Consider the following 18,977-nt stretch of genomic DNA (forward strand, 5'->3'; position numbering starts at 1 on the left):
GGTCTTCAACTTCCGAGCCCTAATCATGACCAACCCGAACACTCTACCAAAAGGAGAAGTAGTTTAAATTTACTATTACTTCCAGTCTCAATACCAGTTTCAACATTTATTGCCACACACACACACACACAAATAAAATCGTATGTGGCTTACGTAAAAGCGTAGGTTACATGTGTAAATTCTGTAGTTTTTGTACTTAACGTACAGCAAACGTATACATACCTTCCGTATAAGTGTTCCGAATAAACGTACTTCCCGTACGAACAAGACAACTGTATATAGGCAGGCATACGTATATGTATGTAATATACGGAAAACTGTTAGATGTCATACATTCTGCAACGGATGTATACATACATCCTGTTAATGCATCTTGTAACATCTAAGCTGGTAAAGTATGTGGCATATGGATAACGTGTACTCCGTACTGACTTCCGTGGTAAACATAAGGATTCCGTATATTTGTACAATATACCGCTATCCGGATAACGGATTTTTCTCCGTGCATACAATGAAAATGGCAAACAGATAGCGAGAAGAAGGTTTTGGATCTGTCTACATCACTCTACCGAAACCGAAACTGGTTGAAATTTATGGTTACTTCCGGTTTTAGTACTGATTTCCGTAGAGCAAAAACGGTAAATATTATCAAGATGTAGTTTCATGCAATTGATTCAGCGTCCCAAGAATAGGTTTTTATCCACCCCATTAGCCCCCTATTCAAACCGGAATTGGTTAAAATTAGCTATTTCCAGCTTGAGAGCTTATCACCATAGAACGAATATGGTAACATAGTTTTTTTTTCTTTTTTTTTTTTGTAAACAATTCAGTGTGTCAAGACAACATGCCATAACTATTCATAAGACTCTACCAAAATTGGAAATAGTTGAAATTTACTATTACTTCCTGTTTCAATACCGGTTTCAATGTTTATCGCCATAGAACGAAACTAGTAACAGAAAGCGGGAACGTTTTTTTTTTTTTTTTTTTTTTTTTGTAAACTATTCAGCATCTCAAGACAACAGATCATGAATATGTACAACACTCCACCGAAACCGAAATGAAATATATTCTTCATATGCTTAATTGATTGTAGAAAATCGCTTCCCATTGTTAGTTACCAATTTTTCTTTATAGCAATCAAGATTAAAACCGGAAGTGGTTATTTCTGCAACTTCCGGTTCGAATATAGAGTTGAGAGAGAAGATTTTACTTACTTTTGCAACGCTAAATCGATTTTCTTCTCCATCCAAAACTCTTCTCCTTCTATATTATTGTTTTTGATCTAATGTAGATCAATCCTGAAACCGGAACTTATAGTGAATTTCTATCACTTCACATTTTAGTAGAGAGCTCACCCCTTTAACATTTATGACGTAACCGTGAAGTCATGAAGTAGTAGACTTGATATGAAGTGTATTCTTTGAGAAGTTTATTAGATCGCAGGAAACTAACTACTTGTCGCTATCTATTATCGTGTTTAAAATTTTACTAATGTTAAAACCGGAAATGGTTGATTTGTATCACTAACGGTTCGAATGTCACCATCATCAACGAATTCAATTTCTGACGTTTGACCCTGCACACCCCCGCTAAAATTGATGGCGGTCCACTAAGTATTTCTTGAGATTCCCCACACGGACAAACAGGATAAACACTTTTTAGGAGTTTTATTAAACCTAAATCTACCTTAAAAATGAGTGATGGTGGATGGCTAAGTTGCTCATTCATTTGCATATGTTAATTAATATATATTTTACTCATATAAAGACATTTTGAGGATGTAACCTCAAAAAGTTAGATCCTTAGCAGAGATTAAGGAGTGAATTTATCCTAAGATATAAAAATGAAAGCGACTATGTTTGTGACTTCATAGCCCTTGAAACACCCGACCGATTTCGATTAAAATTTTCAACGTAGATAAGATTCGGGCCTCGGATGTTTTTTTTTTTTTATCATTTCACTTTGACGGAGCAACGTAGGAGAGAGGGTGGGGGAGAAATATATAAAAAATAAATAAAACATAATAACTCTTGAACTACGAGACCGATCTCGATCAAATTTGCCACATAGATGAAGTTCGAGCCTGGGATGGTTGTTATGATTTCACTTTGACGGTGCAAATTTCGGGAAGGGTATGATGGAAGATATTTAAAAAATAATCGAAAATGACCAATATTATTTTCGAATCCATACACAGGAAAAAATGAGGTGTTGAAATACCACAAAATGACTACCACTTTAGCGTGTTACTTGTGTGTTCAATTTAACACCAGCCACATCGCCTTCAGAGCATATCAGAAATACCTCGTTACTGGCTGTAAGTATTTGCATTGTTTTTATTGTTTGATATGAGCAAAGCTTTGCGAAACATATTTTGCATTTATGGCAAGTAACTAATAATATTCTATGTTTACTGTAATCGGTCACTATAATATTGTTCTAAACCTGTGAATCATCTGACAACAGTTACCCAGATAGCTGTGCTTCCATCTGTTTTCTTTACCTGTATTTCTTATTCTTGTGACAGCATATATGAACATAAGATGGGAAAACTGTTGCCTCTCTTGTCAGACGATTCACAGGTTTACAACAATATTATTGTGACCGATTACGGAAAACATAGAACATTATTCGTTACTTGGCATAAGTGCCAAAGATATTTTGCAAAGCTTTGCTCATATTAAACGATAAATACCAATGGAAATTCTCTCAGGTAGTAACTAGTTTTTTCTGATATCCTCGGAAGACGATGTCTTGGTGCTGAATTAATACACAAGTAACATGCTAACGTGGTAGTCATTTTGTGTTGTTTCAACTCCTCATTATTTACAGTGTAGTTTTTGGGGTCGCTGAAACGAACAGGGACACTTCCGATGCCATTTAAATCCAAATTCATCCTTTTATGTCCAAAACGGAACATAGTCTCCCCTTGCAAAGAACTGGTACACTGCTAGTACTTGTTTCGTCCATTATTTTATTTTCTCTTGAAAATTCAAGGACATTCCCTATCGACAGCCGAACTCATACGATCGGGATCAAAATTGGTATAGTGGTAGACTTTGACATATCATATAAGCGTAAGAAATCTTTTGTTCTACAGGGTTACGGTTCCCGGTTTATGGACGACCGAATTTTATGCAATAATTTTAAAACGAAATCCCATATCATGTTTGAATTGGATTAGATTTAACTTTACCGTCCATTGAGAAAGAAAACTATGTGGCGTACATAGAAACGTAGGTTACATTTGGACTTAACGTAAAACCCAATTAAACATCCTGTAGAAAAAATATAACTGAAAATGAATGTTTTATACGTACTTTTCGTATAAGTGTTCCGAATAAACGTACTTTTCGTACGAACGAAAGAACTGTATATAGGTGGTTAGGATCATACGCGTATATAAAACATATACCTACATATGTAGCATAGGGATACGTATTTAATGTATGGAAGACTGTAAGGTGTCAGACATCCCGCAGCGGCATGATGTAACATTTAAGTGGGAAAAGGGCAGTACGTATTTAGCATATGAATAACGTATGTTCCGTACAGATTTCCGTAGTAAACATAAGGGTTCCGTATATTTGTACAATATACCGTTGTCCAGATAACTGATTTTTCTCAGTGTCCCTTTCAGCAGCAAGTTTATGTGAGATCTGGATCTACAGCTTGGCACATGAGCTTCCGTCAGGAAACGAACTCGGGACTCCTCCCCCAAATACTCGTATGCTAACCATATAGGCACGAGAGAGTTCTCCATGTATATGTAAATAATCCAATCGGTCTCTAGTTTGGCATAGTTTTAGACACTCACCTGCTGTACAAGCTTGTGAATTACTAGACTTTTGGTTCCCGAGTAATGGACGGTTAAATGTTGCATCATACTCATATCAGAGACGAATTTAGGTTTGATAAGACCTTGATGAGAGCTACTAAAAGTAATGAAAGTCCTTTATATGTTATAGCTCTTCTTTGTCTATGACAAATTGCAGTACAGTCTTCAGCTGTATGCTACATCTTGCCATTCAACCAATCCATGCAGAACATACACCCTATAGGCTACATAGAGATGAGCAAACTAGTGATGTATTTCAGGAAGAAGATTAGCAAAAGGAGCTCCAATAACTTACATCATAGGAGCTTACAGAACACAGAACACTGTTGCTGTAAAGCTAGTAATTTTTATTGTAATTGCTTTTATCTTATATTTTCGAATCCTACATCCAATTTTATTTCCCTTATATTTTTGGGGCCCAGAGAGAGAGAGAGAGAGAGAGGTCCTAAGCTGTAGCTTGTTTAGCTTATACGTAAATTCGGCACTGACCCATATACAGTACTAAACTCATCGTATTGGGACTTAAATGTCATGGCTGACCTTGATCTATTTGTTAGCGAGTGCAATATTACGTTGGGTTCCCGAGTGATGCACACATTTCTAAATTATTGGAAGTAACAAAAGCGCAATTAATGCTGCTTAAATAGCAATTAAAGGTCAGGACAGAAAAAATATTAAAAGATGTAATTAAAGATGATTTTTCTTTTACGACTATTCATATTTTACTTGTATGCTAAGTATATAGTACTGGGAATAAGTGTATACTTTTGCTTTTATAAAATAATAATAATAATAATGATAATAATAATAATAATAATAATAATAATAATAATAATAATAATAATAATAATAATAATAATAATAATAATAATAATATAATTTTAATTTCTCTATGTAACTATTCTCGCACTATAGTGGCAAAATTCCCTATAAAAGAACCACCATTAAAAAAAATGACATTTGTTTATTGCCTACCAAGTGGAGGTATCAAGGTTAGCCAACCGGAGCGTTAATGCGATGTAACAAAAATGACCCCCGAGCTACTAGTAACTCGCGATCGACGGTTTGACGATCACTTTCTAGAAGGTTTAAAAAAACTCAATCTTGTCTCCTTATATAGACAGAGCTCACAAAAAATATTTACCAGCTAGATATTTTCTCAGTTTACTAATATATATACCGTATGTGGTCAGTACATTGGTTTCAATTTCTGTCGTTGCTATTTTTCTGGTCCGGGGTTCTCTATTGCCGAATTAAACTAGTAGTATTCTAATTGTTTTGCATTGCTAGGTCAACACTGAAAATTTTATGCTCTCACCGGGAATTGAATTCCGAACTACTTCAGAGTCACTCGTGCTAACCAATCAGCTACACAGGAGCAAAAAAAAAATTATCTTGAAAACAAATTTCCATCTAAAAGAGAGAAAAAAATTGAATTACTTTTAAAAGTTCCTTTCAGACAAGATATCAACCTCAATTTTGTCAGAGAGGGATAAAGATTTTCTATTATGTTTTTTATTATACTAAATAACTATTGTTAATAGTTTTAGTTGTGGAAATGGAAATGAATGTTTTTGCACAACGGAATTAACTAAGTCAAAATTACTTAGGTTATAATTATTGTCATGGTAGATAATACAAAGCGAATCCCGAAAGTAAGGTTACGACGGCTAGTATCCATTCAAAAAATGTGAATTTAATAAAATGTCCCCTACAACGTATTTAGTGATATGTGTGTTATTTTTGGACGTAATTGCTGTCATTGTATAAACACTTGTTAAATCAAAATACTAGCTTCCGTATCACACAATTCTTACGTCTGCTGCTGGAACCACATTTCAACTTGTTCTCCATCTTTTCATCGTCGTGGAAATTCTGTCCAGCAAGACTATTCCATTAATATCTGCTGAGCGTTTACCTTGTACCTGGAGAAAACGTATGATGGAATGCATTTTACATTTGGCGTTATTCTTAATCAAAGCAGTCGTTACAAACACATATTATTCGCACTAGTCTTCACGTAGCAATGAGAAACATCCGCGAGAATGAAGCAGAAGCCATACAGTGAAAACTAGTGTAGCCAACTTACGCACGAAAATATTATTTCCCTGCTTAAAGAAGTTGCAACCTTACTTCACGAATACGCTTTGTAAAAGTGTTGTCTTAATATAGTTAATGTTTGATTTTCTTTCTTCTAGCTATATTGTGCAACGGTGTTCGTCATAATAGTAGTTGCAAAAGTTCAATGCGAACCACCAGCTCAAGGTAAGAAAATGTTTTTATATTCATGGTAATATAGCATAGGATCCCATACCAATCAGAAAACAGCTTTATGGTAGTACGGATAAACAAACTCATTACAGGAAAACCGTCTTGTATTGCAAATGCATATTCAGCACTGTTGCCAAACTGATAAAAAGTATTCCGCTTGAAGAGAAATTTAGATACATTATTTGGCTAAAAGAAAATTTATGCATTTTTTTTTTTCAAATGCTAATACGAAATAATTCCCGAAGAGATATTGGAACGCTTACGTATCTAACACTTTTATCTCAGTGTTAATTTAATGCATGATGTCAAACCTCCGAATTATGAAGACTGTATAGTTTCACCAAGTATTCGGTACATTTTTGTAGAAAATCCGAAATATTCAGACCTAAGTGAACGTAAACCCTGGTATTAATGAAGGTATTTTCAATATTGTTCTTAATTAACTTTCTATGAGGCTTTACTGCATTTTGCTTTATAATTATTACAATTTTTAAGGTTGTTTTCTTGTTATTACTATTCTATTTATCATTCAAACCTACGTTTTAAATTTTAATTTCATTTATATATTTTGTTAACAATTTTTGCTATTTTATTTTATTATATTGTATTATATGATCGAGATTTTATTATATTTTTCTGTTTTTTTTTTTTTTTAATCTTGCGTTTGTTAGCTTCTTTTAAGTTGTAATCCTTTTACGAAAGACATGTTTTGGTGACAGCGCTGATGTCTTCATTAAATGCATAGTCAATTAATCAGCCTATCAAAAAAAAATGTGCAAGAGAATATGTTCTGAACATTGGCTGAGAAGAAACTCTACTAAGGGAGACATCATAGAACGTACAGTGGAAAATAAAAGATGGTAGGGTCGGAACAATTGTAATATTTACACAAAACTGTGGAAAATCTTCAATTTATAGATTCGTACAAACAAATTTTCAAAACTCAATTTCATTACACAAAACAAAAACTAAGGAATTATTTCATTTATGTTCAAAATATATAGTAAGCACTACATATAAGGACCGTAAGGAAATGTATCTAAATAAAAACAAGCAACGAATAGGGCTTTTCTTTCGAAAATTTGAATAAATATTCATCCCAAGCCCCACGAAATGAATAAACTAAGTTACGAACGATATACCCACATTGTAAAATTCAGATTGAGAAATGTTGGAACTGAGAAACTGCAAAAAGGAAAGGAAAATTTTAGTTTAACGTCCCACGATTATACCCTTTAGCCGAAAGGAGACGATGATTAAAGCAAGTGTGTGATGATGCAAGAATTGATGGGATGAAATAGTGGGAGGAAACGGGAATACACCGGGAAAACCAACGGACACAATGTTATCCACCTTAAACTTACTTGGCGGTGATCGAACCAGGGACTGATGCACCAGAGGTAAGAGCTCTACAATTGAGCCACAGTGCCCCCACCTGAAAAGAGAAGAAAAACTATTTTTAAAAAATCTATGTCTATACCTCTCTTATATAGATTTAATTTTAATGTAGTGCATTGTGAGTTACGTTTCACGAATTTTGTATATAACATAGAAAGTGAAAGAAATTTTTCAGGTTCATGTCACTGAAATTTCTAGCAGTAATAAATAGTATCTATTTTTTTTTTTAAAAAAAAAGTAAAATTAGAAAATATTAATAGTTTTGTTTAAAATTGGAGGAAAGAAGCGAACGAATGGTTATTACTTTTCTTGTATGTATTTTCTTATTTCAGATGTGCCAGTGACAAATACTGGAAATAGTGGGAAAGGTTACAGTCATCTGAAGTTTATCCAGTACACAGTTAGCCACGATCCACCAATAAATACTGGAGAACGAGGACCTCCTCCTGAAGCCAGTGCTTTAACGTCTTATAAAGGAGATACTGGAAGTAATAACCAAAATGAGTTGTTTGCAACCCTCACGTATAACAAACCAGAAGTAGTGCATACCATCGACGTATCAAATGATGGTGCTAATCTTTATGCAGGACCTCAAGGAAATGTCAACTCTGATGTTCATCACATTCATGTCCACAGTAATGTTGACACTCCTGTTATAAATGATCAAAATACATTTAGTCAACCTATATATCACACAAGTAGTAATTTTGGAGAGACCGAAAGTGACCAATATGTAAGCAATAGATCTCCCGTTGGTCCAATTATAGAATCTAGTCCTCCACACCAACATTTTCAAGGGGTCTTTCAAAGTCAACTTGTAAAAGGACCCGCACCTACAAAAGCATACGATTTACATGTGAATAATGCTGGTATACCTTACCCCACTCCGTCTCAACCATCCCCTGCTATTTACAATCCTGGATTTCAAAGTACATTTCAATCTGAGAACGATGGCCATGGTAGAATTTCACCATCAAACGGATATTCTTCATCACCAAGCGGACATTCCTCATCATCTAATGGATATTCTTCACCATTAAATGGATATTCGTCATCATCTAGTGGTTACCCCTCACAATCCAATGGATTTCCATCATCTTCTAGTGGATATAATGGACCTCCGGGTAATGTGAATCAGGGTGTTTCACAACAGGAGTATCGCACGATAGTTTACAATGAAAACGTTCCAGGACCAAATTACAACAATAATGGAAACTCGTACAGAAGTCCAAGTTATTCCACTTCTCCGCAAAACAGTTATAATGATGGAAGAAAATTTAGTGGCAGTTACAAGAAAGTTGCTCCCCAATCTAGTTCTTACAAAAAACCTTATCCTAATAGTAAAAGTAGAGGAAAATCTTCAAGGAAACAAAATTATCGCGGAAATCCTAATTTGGTAACAAATAGTGGATTTAAACCGAGTTCCAATTTTAAGAATCCTCGCCTAGAGAATATTCATCTGACTACAGCACCACCTCTTCCTCCTCCACCTCCTCCTCCCCCAACTTATAGTTCACCACCTAACAATAATGCTTATCATCCACCACCTCCGCAACCAAGTTCTAGCTACCAACCTGGTAATGATTTACAATCTTATCCTAAAAGCAGCCAGAGCTTCCGACCAAGTCCTCAGATCCATAATGTAGGACCTCAACACCACCATCACCATCACCATGAACAGCAACCAGTTGGTGGCGGAGGAGGTTATCCTTCTCACCAAGCACCAAACATTGGACATACTAACGCAGAAGGCAACTATCATTCGAATAACCAGCACAATCACGGTCAATCATACATTCCAGCAAATACGATACCAACTAATAGTTATAGTACACCTGCGCCTAGTTACAGAGATAATCCTGGAACATTCCAGTCTCCCAATAACTATAATGTACCCAGCAATAACTACAGACCTGAAACCAGTAACTACGTTCCTCCATCGAATAACGTTGGCAATCACGCTCGAAATCCTTCGTATCTTCCACAACCCGCTCAACAAAATTACAATAACCATGCAAATGTTCACAATACTCCTCCTAGTAGTACTGGCTACGTTGATAGACCTAACTACAATAACCAACAAAACCAAGTTCCTAGTACACACTATAATAATAATCAAAACAATATCCAACAAAATCATGCAGTTAGAAATATAAACAACAATCCACCAACAAATTTCCATTTATTAAGTTCTAATAACCAAGATAATAACTACAACACAAACAACGGTCCTCAACATAATGTTCATCACAACATAAACTACAACAACAATACAGGGTTCCAAGATAATTCAGAATATCGTACAATAAGTTACGATAACGAAAACCACAACAATTATGTGTTCAATGAGAACAACAATAATCCTCAGTTCTCCAAGGAAATTCCACAATCATTTGAAGATGGTGGTGGCTTTATACCGTACATTCCAAAAGATGGAGATATAATACAAGAGTACAGAACACTCCAAGAAGCCCCTAATCATCCAGATGCAAATGCCCCTCTTGTACCTTATCGCGAAGATGTTGATGGAAGACCTCCAAGCGAACCAGAGTTCAGGAATTACGACGAACAGCCTGGCTTTGACCGCACTGCCCAAGCAATTAACGACGGTATTGATAGTGGGGAAATATACAGAGCGATCTCAGACTACAGAGACAACAATCCGGGACCAAACAAAAGAAGTGATATAGACGACCCATACGTTTACAGAACTATTGTTGAAGTTGATGAAAATCGGTACCCAAACAGTTATCCTACTGGGAGAGATAGTTATCTACCCAGTGCGAACAATCTACTTTTATCAATCAGTGGGAATAGTAGTAGTAGTGAATCCATAGACTCAGAACCAAGAAGACATGAAGTGTATTCTGAAATTGAACCAGAAAAGAGTACGACAGTAAAGAAATACAAATTAAAGAAAATGTCAAAGAAAAAGACATCTGAAAATAGATAGCTTAAGGCCTCCAGGTAAGTACGGACATATTCATTTAGGTATTTATAGTATTATTTTACAAGGAATGCATATAATTTTGAAAATATTAATTGAAATGTATTTAAAAATTCAATTTTAAGAGTTACTATTCGTTTAAGGTTATTATATCTCATTAACCATAATGTTTATCTGTTAGTTTGCTGGTGTAATAATTAAAGGCTGATAGGAGTAGAAAATATATGTTAGAATCAGTTTCATCTTTAATAGGTGACGTGTTTCTGAGCCTGTTTATGTTGGCCATGAATCACATATTTTTACAATACCATACAAATTCCTTTTTGTCGATTTTCTCGAAAATTTGCATGCCATTTTTTTCAACTCGATGAGATATTTTGGTTGATATTTGCACCTCCCCCCCCCCCTTCGTTGTAAATATACATTACCTAGTGAGAAGCTAGCAGTGAGTTTTGCAAAATCAATAGTTTAAGACAATTTTCTCAAGGTTGAAGGAAAAGAATTCATCGAGAGCAGACATTTAGCATTTCCAAAGGAATTCCTCATTCACATCACAGATGCCTAAAGGCTTTTAAAAAACTCAAATTTAATCCAAATGTACTTGTAGTTATTGGTGCACCCCCTCAGAGAATCCTGGATCCGGCCCTGTATATATCTATATCTATATATACAGTATGACTCATCTTTGAATTTTGTTCTTTAAATATCCAATGACAAAATTGTACAATTTCAAGTTTCTTAATAGCCAAAATAAGTAGATACACTAACAGATTAAAATAGAGAAAAATAATTTTATGTATATCAGTTTTCCCCCCCTCATTCAAGAACAAAACATTGTTTTGAACTCAAGAGAATTTAGTAATAGATCAGTTTGTTCTCGAAAATGCTAACAAAAGAAATTGTGAGAATGGCACTTTCACCGAAGAACCTAGAACAAATTGAAAGGCAAATTTTATTGATTTTTTCTGATTCAGTGAAATGTACTGAGTACTGAGTATCTCTTGCAAAATTAGAAGTCCTGTCACAAAACACCAAAATTTCAGTTACGAACGTAAATATTAACTATAATCATAATCAATAGCAAGATAACAAACTATCTAAAATTCCGCTTCCTTGTGCACAATTTTCCATGCCCTATATCAAAATAAATTACAATTTTTCCTACCTTCTGATAAATTTCAAGTTTGCTATGTTAGATAATATAACTTCAAGCATTACTATCTATTACTACAAGACTAACAGAAATTCACCACTTACCGTACTTTCTGTGTGTGTGTAGTCCTAGGTGTGTTCTTCAGTAGAGGTGTTTGCATCAGATACAACACCCGAGTATTCCTTTGGATTGAGTTTGAGCTAGGGATAGGCTTTTTCGAAAAATTTCTTTTTCGATTTTCCGAAATTTCAGTTTAGGATTTTTCGTTTTCTCAAAAATTTTCCGTTTTTCGAAAAAAATCGTTTTTCGTTTTCCGAATTTTTTTTCGGTTTTCGTTTTGTTTTTCGAACACTTTTCGTTTTTCAAAATTTCGTTTTTCATTGTTCATTTTCGAAAAAAAATATCATTTTTCATGTTTAGTTTTCAAAAAATTCCTTTTTCGAAAAGGCATTTTTCCGAAACATGTGGCTATCCCTAGTTTGAGCCGTATAACTCGTCACGTATTGCCTTGATGTTGTAAAAGGTGTTATGCTCCAATCCCTTAAAAAAAAGTTCTCCAAAGCTTATTAGGAAGCTTATTAGCTTCAAGCAGATGATTGTAGAACTTGTCCTTAGCAGATAGATAGTAGTAATATCTATAAAAACATTTTAATTTTTAATCTTGACTCGCTTAGGCTCTCTATGCCATGTGAGTTAAATATATGATAGCATTGGTGGTTCGGTGCTCTAGGTGAAGGCTATATGTATATTAAGTTGGTGAATTCGGCCAAATTAACGTTGACCAATTTTAATCTTAATCGACAAGAGCAATTTTAAGCTCGAAGCCTGAAACTTTTTCTTTAATTTGAGGCGAATTCATTCTTTACTCGCAGGTTCAAAACCGAGCAACGAATGTCATTAAGAAAATGACGAAAAAAGCACGTGGCAATATTTAATGAAAATCGGATAATTTAAAGAAAAGATATAGTCAAATTAATTTAAGATAAGCAGATTATCCGTTTGCCCCTGGCTGATTTCATCCATATTTTTAAAAAAATGTACCATTGGTCCACTGGAATGACATTACATTGAAACTGACTAACTTTTACGGAAGTTACAGATTTTTAGGCTAAAGAGGCATTCAATAGGAAAAGAGGACTGCTAACATCAAGAAATGTGTCGTTGAACGCTCATAAACGAGTTATTAAGACACTGGTATGGAGCATTGCGCTTTACGGATCAGAGAAGTGGACATTGAGAAAAGCTGAAATATCGAAGCTGGATGCATTTGAAATGTGGTACTGGCGCAGAATGCTGCACATATCAAGGACCGAAAGGAAAAGGAATGAAGACGTACTAAAGGAAGTTAATGAAGGACGACAGATCATGAAGATAACAGGAAAAAGAAGAAACAACATGCTTGACCATCTTATTCGGCACTCGGATTGGATCACTGTGCTGATAGAAGGAAAGATAAAAGGAAAACCAGGAAGAGGAAGACCAAAGATATAATATTTATATGCAGTTACGAAGAAGAGATCTTATCAAAGTATAAAACAGCTCTCCCAAGGGAGAGAGAGCTTTTAAAATTCCATGTTACCCACCAACCTATGGTTGAGGTAAACAAGAAGAAGACAGATTTTTATATTACATTACTGAAACACAGAAACTCACAAGTTGGGGATGAATTTCTCCCTTTCATTTTTTTTTTTTTTTTTTTTTTTTTTTTTTGACCGATTTCAATCTCAAGCGATGGGAAAAGACTTGAAGATAGCATACACCGTTTTGTGACAAAATTAAGTGATGTTTAATAAAATTATCACGGAAAATTATTTCGTCACATTATTGATGCGAACGCATACCGATGGCATTGGTGTGTATGTGTTTATCTGTGTTCTACCATATTTTTTATAAAATTTGTTCAATTTTAAAATGTAATTTCATGTGTTTTCCTCCAACCTTTGGAAACATGCATATTGTTTAGGAAATTCGTAAAGAATAAAGAATCAACTCAACGTTCCACGATTGTGTAGATAAATAGCTTGATAACAAAATATTTAAACAGTATAGGTTTCATAAAAGAAATTCTTCGGTTTTGACGAAATATAATGTATATGTTTATTCGGTCTTGCCGATCACTATATTGCCTTGAAGTTAATATCGGTCAAGGGTATGAGAGTCAAATGGGATTAAACTGATCCCAACTTGAAATCAATTTGGACTCTTGGAAACTTAGTGAGGTCTCCCATTTTCCAGCACCACTGTCTCCCCGCTTCAATGTACGCATCTGTTCTACTCTACCCCTGAAGTACAACACGCCATCACCTAGCACGTCTAGGTGCTGCACACGTATCCTTAGGTGCTACTACGTCAGACACCTCTCGTGTTGCAAACTACACTTGTTTCTTTTATTTTAATAACTATAAATTCAGTATTTACAAATCGTTCCACCCTGACGCAGTAGAATGAAGTTTAGACCCTATAACTCTGGTGTTTCCTAATTTCTGATGCAAGTAAAGCGTAAATTTTGTTTCCAAAGGGTATGCATATTTTCATCAAAGTGTAGTGCACGTGCCTCATTAACACAAAATATAATAAGAAAAAGTTTAATGCCATCACACTAAACACTCCCGTTTCCATTTCTCAAATCATACCTTGCTGAAGTTATCATTAAATATTTACTCGTATAGCCGTATCTTCCTATAAATGTATGCGAATAGTAAATATCAGTGAATTACAATTGAGTATAACGATTACCACGAAATGATGAAAAATCTTGATCCTCAACTGGAAGTGGAGTTAGAACTGAGTTGGCACCAGGCACGTAGCCAGTATTTCGTTAAAAAAAGGGGGGGGGTCCGTGACATGAAATACTGTGGTCATCACACCAGGGGCTCGATCATTCTAAACTATTTACTAGTAACATAAATTGGTTCGTTATTTATTTATTTAACAATTACCAGATACAGCTCTGAGGCCATTTTATACTGGATATCCAACAACAACAATAACAATGGAAAGGATTTGGGAAGGTATCGGCCAGGGTCTGTTTCAATAGGTACCATCCCGGCATTTGCCTCGTAGGATTAAGGGAAACCCTGGAAAACCTCAATCAGGATGGTCGGCAGTTGGAATCGAACCCGCGACCTCCCGAAAGCGAAGCCAACGCTCTACCACTTGAACTACTTCGCTCGGTTAGCCAGAATTTCGTAATTGGGAGGCAGGGGGGCGTGACATGAAATACTGTGGTTATCATAAGAGGAGCTCGATCAATCTAAACTGTTTTACTTTTAACATATATTGATTGGTTTGTTAGGACAATAAAATGAGGATATGATAGTATATTAATAACAAACTATGAAGAAATCTCGAGTAAAAGAATAGAAACAAGTATTGAAAAAGATTTTACAATATCTACGTTCCTTCCTCTGTTCATTCAAATATAATAATCAAAAACAGAACTTTCTTTCCGCATAACTTTTTGTATTTACCATTCCGTCAACTACTGTCTGTTCCAAATGACAAGTTAATGGAGCAGTAGATTTTTTTTTCTGAAATAACATGTTTGATACTGCAGAGAAGCGATGACGAAAAATTATGAAAAAATGTCCACATTGTTACAGAACTGCATTATGCTTTCGAAAGCTTGAAATTTCTCTGACTAGTAGCAGAAATTCTGGGAATTCTGTAACTTTCCTTGAAATTTCAAATTCTCTGACTTTTCCAGGACATCCCGCTCAATCGCCACCATGTATTGCAAGTAATACAAATCTCATAAGAAAGAGTAGCCAAAACCTTGCTATAGCTTTTTATTTTTAACGCTGATTCTTGTTTTTCTTGTTTCTTTTTGTTTCACCCTTCCTTGTTTTTCCATTTCTGGTTTCGAAGGGGGTCAGGACCCCCCGGACCCCCCTTAGCTACGTGCCTGTTGGCACTCTAGGGTTTCTCTACATATTCACTCTCTATATCAATGCATTTCGTGCTAAAATTAGTTTGAAGTCAACTCATAGAATTCTTTATCCTAAACCTTACATCACCTAACGACTTCCATAATATCTTCACTGTTTGACCTAAATAGACGTCATCAAAGTGAAATTTTCCAATGTTGAGAAAGGATGAAAGTCGATGGTACTAAATGAGGCTAATAAGATGGATGGGGAAGTGCTGTGAACCCTCAATTGACTGAAGCAGCTTGTGCAATACTGGTAAATTGAGGATGTGCATTATTTCCATGCAAGATGACTCTCCTTTCAAGTTTCCATGGGTTCTTATCTCCAATAGTAGCTTGCAGTTTATGTAAGAAGTTGAGAAAAGACTTTGTTAATAGACAGTTCTTCATGAATAATATTTCTCACGTTCAGTCGAGAATCCTACACTTTTAGAGATTGTTTGCTCAGTCCACTTGACGATTATCCATAATCATATTCAGCAGAATAATGCTTCTTGGTCTTTCTCAAGTTCTCATAATCAATCATGAGTCGGTGAAAAAGATACCCTTTCTAATATAAAATATTAATCGTTACTATATTTGATCTACTGTATTAACACAAACTGCGAGCTACAGTTTTAAATTAAGCTACTGCAGCAGCTTGCCAATGTGAAAGACCTCACACAAATCAACAATTTCGGTAATAATTGTGTAAGAGAACGAATTCTCTCTCACGGTGATTCAGCGACGTTTCGCCTGATACTGATTGTGGCTTGCGAGTACGACCATGTTCATGTCCTCTTTGTGGAGAACCGAATGTTGGAGCCACGGAATTATTATACTCACTGATAATATTTTTGTACAATGTCACAAGTCATGCTTGTGCATATCTTCCTGATCACTGAGGCGCTAAATTTTGCCTTGTAAAGGGGTATGATGTAACTCTTCCAAAATAGCTATTCACAAGGAGACTTACGGGAGTGATGAAACTTTGCACACTTGTAGAACATCGAAAAATAATTGAGACGTATTTTTTTGTTTTGGCAATGGTGAAGATTTAAGGGTAGAAACCACCCTTTGAAAGTTAGGGGTGGTCTCCTAGCATAGACAGAAAACATTTAATATAGAAGAAAACATACTGCTAGTGGGGGTTAGGACAGCTGATTCAGCATTTCACGTCAAAATTACAAAATTCAAAATGGCGGATCCAATATAGTGATTACAATTACAGAATGTCTTCTTGTTTGAAATTCTCTGCAGTTAGCCAAGAACAATTAGGCCCGTAGTTGGCAGAGGTTACTACGAGAATGTTGCAGAACGATTTGAAACGCCTTTCTATTGATTTGAAACCCCTTTAATTTACGCAATGCTTAATTAAAGTGATTATATGCACCTCTCCCTATTCGGGGTGCTCATGTATAATGAGTTCCCTCGCCTCTTACTATTCAGAACTTTATATATCCTCAATTGTTATAATTATGAATGTATTAAGAAAACGCTTCACAGTAATATTTCCTTTTAAAAAAAAAAAAGAGTGATGCATAAACATTGTTTACACTAAGCTCACCTTATTACAACAATAACTCTGACAAATCGCAAAATGCAGCACAATTATCTTCCAAATAACTGTTTTTGCATCACGCATATCTAATAAGCTTTGCAAATCTGGGAGAAGAAAACTGATTATGAATCAGTGATTTGGATCTAAATTATATTGTTACGGAGATGTAAATTTATGTTATAGTTGTAGAGAACAATATCAGCAAAATGGATCAATTTTCCACGGCCTAAAGACTGTAACTGGGCAAAATAAAGGTAAAAATGAAATTCGAAAAATTTCATGTCAGTCATTATAAATCATATGCTAAAAGAAACATTACAAATAAGAAATTTCCCGGCTAAGATTTAGGAACAAAAGTGAGCTTGCATGAACCACAAGATTTGAAGATGTTATTATTTTAAGTAATTTTGTACTAGTGAAATAGTCCAATCGTTATCATTTTATTTCAACATTTTAGTTGTCACATTCCTTTAATAGTCTTTGGCCGTTCTATGATGCCCCAAAACTCAAAGCTCCTAACCCCTGCATCTGGATAATGATTCCATTCATGCGGCTCATATGATCGTCTTTTTCGACATAACACAACATACAGTAGTTTGTCAAGCTTCCTACTCTCCGGGTATAACCTGATGAGACTTTTGACTGTTCCCCAAAATAGAGAAGGTACCAGAAATAAGAAAAAAAAAGTATCACTTACCTCCGAGAAGACATCTAGAGCATTGTGATGACTGATTTCGCAGGACTTCCCGATGAGTTCCACACCTGCTTCGAGAAGTGGAAAGAGGGAACTAGTTTGAAAAGGTTTAGGACGACGAAAACATAAGCTGAGTGCATTGATTTCTCGAGAGTATGGTCGGATACTTTTCCGGCAGGCCTCGTACATCGCTACAACCTAGGAAAAGAGGTTCCATACAACTTCAGAAAGCTATAATAACAAAACCTGAGATAATATTTCTTCCCTTAACTTGTAAGGAAGGATACATATGATTTCGCTCTAGAGCCAATACCTCACTTTTTCAGATTTGTCCATTTATTCGAAACATTTCTCAAAAAGAAATTGTATAATTAGTCATTGGTGTACAAGTATGTTAAGTAAATTTACAACAAAATTACGAAAATTGTTCTTAAAATATCTTTTTTCTCTTTAATTAGGCGTTATATCCTGATACTCAACAGGAGGCGTGTGCAGTTAAGAGGCAACGAAGTGACTATACAGAAAAACTGCCAAGCACAGAAGAAATGCTCAGAACTGGTGCTCAACTGCCTTAGCATTCTCGTTCCTACATTTACTGTTTGATTGCATTTACGCTTGGACTTTACCGGTGGGCATAAGCAGTCACCACAAAGAACTTTTACTTGTACATAAATATTGTAATAAAAAATATAAAATTTATCTGCTCTTTTTATTACAACCAATTATGTTGTCAAATTCCGAAACGTCTCTTGTACGCTTTTTTTTCTAATGTTTTTTCTTTTTTTTATTGCTTATGATTCTTTAATACCTTCTAATTTAGAATCAACTATATTTCAGAGTCAAAAGTACTCTTTTTAATTTAAAATAAATAGGAAAGTAAGCACATAATTTCAGAATGTCTCTTGTCCACTTGAATAATTCCAATATGGTGAACCAACATTTAGCAGAAACAAATCGTCCTCTTTTCAGTTTGAAACATACACATCCAGTTCAGTTCCAAAGTGTCCCTCGTCCAAATTTGCGCATGCTCAATTTAAATAGTACAATTTTCTATAAAGTGAAGCTTTCTTAATTAAGTTTCCATGAGGGCCGCGGTGGCTCAGTGGTAGAGCGTTCACCTCTGGTGCTTGGGGTCCCGGGTTCGATCCCAGCCCCCGCCAAGTGAACTTTGTGGTGGACAAACACCGCGTGCGTGGGTTTTCTCG

General features: G+C 35.3%; 1 protein-coding gene across 1 annotated transcript in view; it reads left to right on the forward strand.

Annotated features, from left to right (window-relative positions):
- LOC145662165 (uncharacterized) overlaps positions 1–18,439 on the forward strand; it is a 48,774-nt gene extending 30,335 nt beyond the window's left edge. The window contains exons 2-4 of the mRNA XM_081727500.1: positions 6,040–6,106; positions 7,843–10,477; positions 18,231–18,439. Of these exons, the coding sequence (XP_081583626.1) occupies positions 6,040–6,106; positions 7,843–10,463 (2,688 nt within the window). The 3' untranslated portion in view covers positions 10,464–10,477; positions 18,231–18,439. The remainder of the gene's footprint in view (positions 1–6,039; positions 6,107–7,842; positions 10,478–18,230) is intronic.
- The last annotated feature ends 538 nt before the right edge of the window (positions 18,440–18,977 follow it).

This window comes from Thermobia domestica, chromosome 10, assembly GCF_964235325.1.
Source record: "Thermobia domestica chromosome 10, izTheDome1.hap1.1, whole genome shotgun sequence".
Classification (NCBI taxonomy): Eukaryota; Metazoa; Arthropoda; class Insecta; order Zygentoma; family Lepismatidae; genus Thermobia; species Thermobia domestica.